General features: G+C 42.2%; 1 protein-coding gene across 1 annotated transcript; it reads left to right on the top strand.

Moving 5' to 3' along the window:
- Nucleotides 1-910: 910 nt before the first annotated feature.
- On the top strand, nt 911-1,900 carry LOC141134888 (proteinase-activated receptor 1-like). The gene has a single exon (XM_073624317.1). The coding sequence runs from the start codon at nt 992-994 to the stop codon at nt 1,865-1,867; it is 876 nt and encodes a 291-aa protein (XP_073480418.1). The 5' UTR covers nt 911-991; the 3' UTR covers nt 1,868-1,900.
- Nucleotides 1,901-4,951: the final 3,051 nt, after the last annotated feature.

Raw genomic sequence — 4,951 nt, 5'->3', positions numbered from 1 at the left:
AGGCTAAGAACTTCCTCTTCTTTGTAGAAGTATCACAAGAAAGGTTGTGGACTGCCTCCTGAAGTACCTCCAGCTCCCTTGTAGACACTGATCCCAGTTCTACCACAGCAGGACATGCTAGCCCACATGGCTGCTTCTTCACCAGCCCACCTGGCTGCTTCTCTTCACCAATATAAACCCGACTAGCTCTTTTCACCAGTCTGCCCAACTGACTCTCTGGAGATTTTCCAGTGCAAGGAGGGAAGATTTAAGCACATCTTCTAGAGAGACCTGCTACCTCTAGCAGTCTCTTCCCTTGTCCCTTGATGCAGTACTCACACTGTCTCTCCTGGCTCCTGATGCCTCTCAAGAAGCCTCCTCCGAATTCACCTGTGGGAGGATCCTTTTAGGCCATCCACCTGAGCCCTAGCTTGAGGTAGAGCCCCTCCCTGTCAAGGGTCCCTCAAGGGCAACCAAAGGTCTCCCTCGGCTCGTCATCTCCATTTTCCACCCGACTCCCCTGCTGGCATGACTCAAACATATTTAAGGGCTCACCCAGTCCCCTGCTAGGCCTGCTGCCTGGGGATTGCCTAAGTTCCCCTAAATATGCAGGACAACCTTCCTGGCCTCTGTCCCCTAATTTCTAGAACATTCCCCAACATTCTAGAACCATGGGGAGGCCCCAGAGAGCTGCCTGGATGAGTCATCCAGCCCTAAACCTTAGTAAACCCTTACCCAGATTTCATGACTAACCCTGAATTAACTATTGTTTACCTACCCTCAAGCTAGAAGTACACTAAAGGGTGCTACACTAAGATAAAAGTTTTTTTACCTTAATGCATTCTTTGTATTAACCAATTAATGTACCTGGTTCATTTATTTGTGCTAATATTGTTTTATTTTCCTTATCTCAGATAAGATCTTAAGAATTGCAAGCATACACTGGAGTGTGACCAGACTTGTTCCATCGATCTATACTGTTGTGTTTCTTGTGGCTCTTCCTCTCAATATCATGGCGATCATCATGTTCCTGGTGAAGGTGAAGGTGAAGAAGCCAGCAGTGGTCTACATGCTGAACCTCGCCACTGCAGATGTCTTTTTCGTTAGTACACTGCCTTTTTATATAGTCTACAGATTTTTGGGATCCAACTGGGTCATTGGAGAAGGAATGTGCCGATTTGCCACGGCAGGATTTTACTGTAACATGTTTTGCTCCATCCTGCTCATGACAGGTATCAGCGTGGACCGTTTCCTGGCCGTAGTCTACCCGGTGCTTTCTCTCCCCTGGCGCACAGTGAATCGAGCCTGGCTGGTGTGTGGTGTCATCTGGGTCATCTCATTGGCCAGCATTGTGCCTCTTCTCACAATAGATCAAACCTGGAAAATTTCTAAACTAGATATCACAATGTGTCATGATATTCAGTACTTTGGTATTGATCTTGATTTCTATTTTTACTATTTCACCACTGTTATCTCATTTTTCTTTTTCTTACCATTATTCATTACAACTTTCTGTTACATTGGAACCATCCGCAGTCTCAGCATATCAAAATTTGACACACATAAGAGATCACGGGCTATCCGTCTTACCATGATTGTTCTGAGCATGTTCGTCCTTTGTTTTGGCCCCACCAATGTCATCTATTTAATTTATTATGTGAAGTTGTATAAGAATTATGATCGCTCTCTTTATATTGCCTACACTCTCTGTGTCAGTATCAGCAGCATCAACTGTTGTCTGGATCCTCTTATCTATTATTTTGCATCCACCAAGTGTCAGAGATACTTCTACAGCTTGCTGCGCTGGAAAAAAGACCCTCCAGTAAAACGAAATTCTATCCTCAAACACAAAGAGGAGCAACCAGAGAAAGAAACAGAAGAGGCTTAAAGGAGAAGTATGGGTTTGTCCCCCCCCTTACCCCCTTATACTTACCTAGGTAGATGTAGCATCAGTCCAATGCTGCACCTGTCCCCTGGCATCTCTGCACTGAGAACCGAGTGATCGAACACCAGCTGATGGCTCGGTTCTCTCGGCTCCCCGAGCAGAGAGTGACTGACTGTAAATCAGCAGCTCTCCTGCTCTGCTCCTGCTCTGCTCCTCAATGCTCATTCGAGCGCTGAGCTGTGGAGGGGCGGGGAGCGGCTCGCTGAAAGGTCGAGACAGCCATCAGTCCAGGCACCTGGTGGATCCAGACTTCCAGAGCCGGGATGACGCTGTGCCTGGACTGATCTGTGTGACGTCAGCAAAGACCGGACATCAGACCGCTCTCTGCTGAAAACGGGTCACAGGAGTGCAAAACGGATTGCACTCCTGCGACCAATAGGAGAAGCTCAGCCAAACGAGCTCAGGCTGGGCTTTTTCTTAAAGCCGGTCGTACATGGAACTGGCCAAATTTTGATCCATGTATAGGCACCCTGGTTGTACACAAGTCAATCTATTGATCAACTTGTGTACAAGCAGCCTGTCAAGTTTTTCCCAATTGATAAAATTAATCATTGTGTTCTGCCAGCAGAGAAGCCATTACGCTGGTAGAACACAATAGTGCTGTGGGGGGGACTACCATCAACAATGACTATGTTGATGGGGGACTCAAGCAGTTTTCTTTCCTTCCACCTGTGGTGGAAGGAAAGAAACATGCATAATCTATAGCCTAAGCAAAAAAAGGAAAAGGCAAAATGCCAGAAAGGAATTCTCAACTACTCTTGAATACCAGTGCCTGTAGTCCCTCCAGGAAAATATAATGGCCGTATCTTGGCCTAAACCTTTCAATAGGGATTTTTAAAAAACAGACAGTCACAACGTCAAAGTTCGGTATCTCGGATTATGAATAAAAATCAGAGACACCAGAACTTAGTTGTCCTCTGAGTTCTATGTAATCATATAAAACAATTTGTGGAAACCACAAAGACACTCTACACTCTTCCATGAGGACAAGTCGGTGATAAAGGTATACATTTTTATTAACAACTATCCAAAATATTAAACATACTACATTTAATTGTATAGATATCACTAAACAACCCTATTTCCCAATTAACATTAAAGGTATACCACCTTGTGATCGGGACTGCTCATTAACACTATCTATATCAGTCTTTTTTTACTGATTAACCTTTTGATCACCTGATGTGCACATCCACACTTTAAACAGATCTTATGAGCAATCTAGATCTTTCAGTGTGTGTGTATGTGAGAATGAATGTTGCATGAGATTTATTCAGGAATTGGTGGCCACCTATACCTTCTCCAGACAATAGGTCTTTTTAATGTTAATTGGGAAATAGGGTTGTTTAGTGATATCTATACAATTAAATGTAGTATGTTTAATCTTTTGGATAGTTGTTAATAAAAATGTATACCTTCATCACCGACTTGTCCTCATGGAAGAGTGTCTTTGTGGTTTCCACAAATTGTTTTATAATCTATAGCCTGCCTTATTCAACCCAATAAGAGTGGATGAGTTTTTTTTACCACCGCTCTTTATATTATTTCACAGTAATTTTCCTGAAAAACTGTTCAAATACCATACATGTCACTAGGACCTGTAATGGCTAAAGGTCCTCTTTGCTACCCTTAAAAATAAAGCTTGTACAAAAAAAAATATTTTCTTCAGCCCCGTCTCCCAAACCTTCCTGGAGGGGATGTCACCGTTCCTCCTGGAAAAGATGGGTGCTTGAAATGCTCCATGAATACCCTCCAGCTCATTGAAGTGTACAGTGGGCGGCATGATGGCATCACTCACACTACTTGAATGGTTGGAAGCCGAAGCCAAGGTATGAAAGGCAATTGGAAAACAAATTGTATCTTGTGAAACTGATTGTGTTGTGCATCTTCCACCACATTTCCCCTGAGGGTCAATTCATGATCACCTAAATCACCAAGCAACATGCTGCACAGCACACTATTGGATGCTTTACAGCATGAGCAATCCTGCAACTATGCTTGGTAATGCGTAAAATAGAAACTTCCTTGCTCTTTTCTCATTGTTTAACCAAAAAAAGTTATTTATCTCTAAGAGCCAATTTATAAAAATTATCTGTGGTGATGTGTCAATCATTTGCACAGCCATTATGAATAATCCCCAAAATGTGTCTATGTTTATTTCCTATGATCCTAATTTAGGTGTTTCAGGAAAATACTGCATTATGGCCACTAGCTGGAGCTGAAGATCATAGGAAATAAGCATTTTATGTAAAGTATCCCTTTAGTGACTGGCTACAATATACATCTCCACTGAACCTTTTTGGGAATTCATATATACCGATGGCCAATTACTTTGCTGCTGTGCAATGATAAGATTCCTTTGAGGCTTTGGCTCCAATAACTTTTTGTGCTTTTCAGCAATCATACATGAAATCTAAAGGCCTACAAGCTCCCTGCAATATACCCTAGGGTTAGAAGGGTAGACACATTGAACTACAAATTGGTTGAGAGATAACCATATACTCTCTTCCCCTTCCTTTACCAAGTATATGGTATAAAAATACAGCAAGCCTAAAGTGATGCCACCAGGTTCCTGTATGCATGTCTGTGGTTCTGCGCTTGACTCATACTGATCAGATTTTTTTTGGCTGATTTCTCTTTGGGTTTACCATACTTTACCCTTTGGCACCTGTTGGCCATCTTTGCTAAAGATGGCTATGCTCTCTGGCCACCATTCATTGCTTCATGGGCACATTATAAGTTTTACTAAATTGCATATCGGACTATCCCTGAAGAAGGAGTAAAAGTCACTTCGAAACGTGTAGGAATAGCGATTGCAATCAGAACCTATTGCTTACATCAATTGTGTTTTATGATTTTCAACTGTATTGATGTTGCGTATGTCATGCTGGTTCAGTATTTCAATGTTTTTATACATATTTTTGTATTTTTGACCATGAATTTTTGATACTATTAAACTTTAAATTTAAATCATTGTTTCACAATCTGTGCCTTTAAAGTCCCACCCTGAGGGGAAATCTGTATTCT

Source organism: Aquarana catesbeiana, linkage group LG03 (assembly GCF_042186555.1).
Source record: "Aquarana catesbeiana isolate 2022-GZ linkage group LG03, ASM4218655v1, whole genome shotgun sequence".
In the NCBI taxonomy this organism is placed as follows: Eukaryota; Metazoa; Chordata; class Amphibia; order Anura; family Ranidae; genus Aquarana; species Aquarana catesbeiana.
The sequence above is the reverse complement of the archived record's forward strand: the minus strand, read 5'-3'. Positions and strand labels throughout refer to the sequence as shown.

What these genes read in the sequence shown, in the direction of transcription:
- LOC141134888 (XM_073624317.1), top strand. Translation starts at nt 992, where the DNA reads ATGGCGATCATCATGTTCCTGGTGAAGGTGAAGGTGAAGAAGCCAGCA.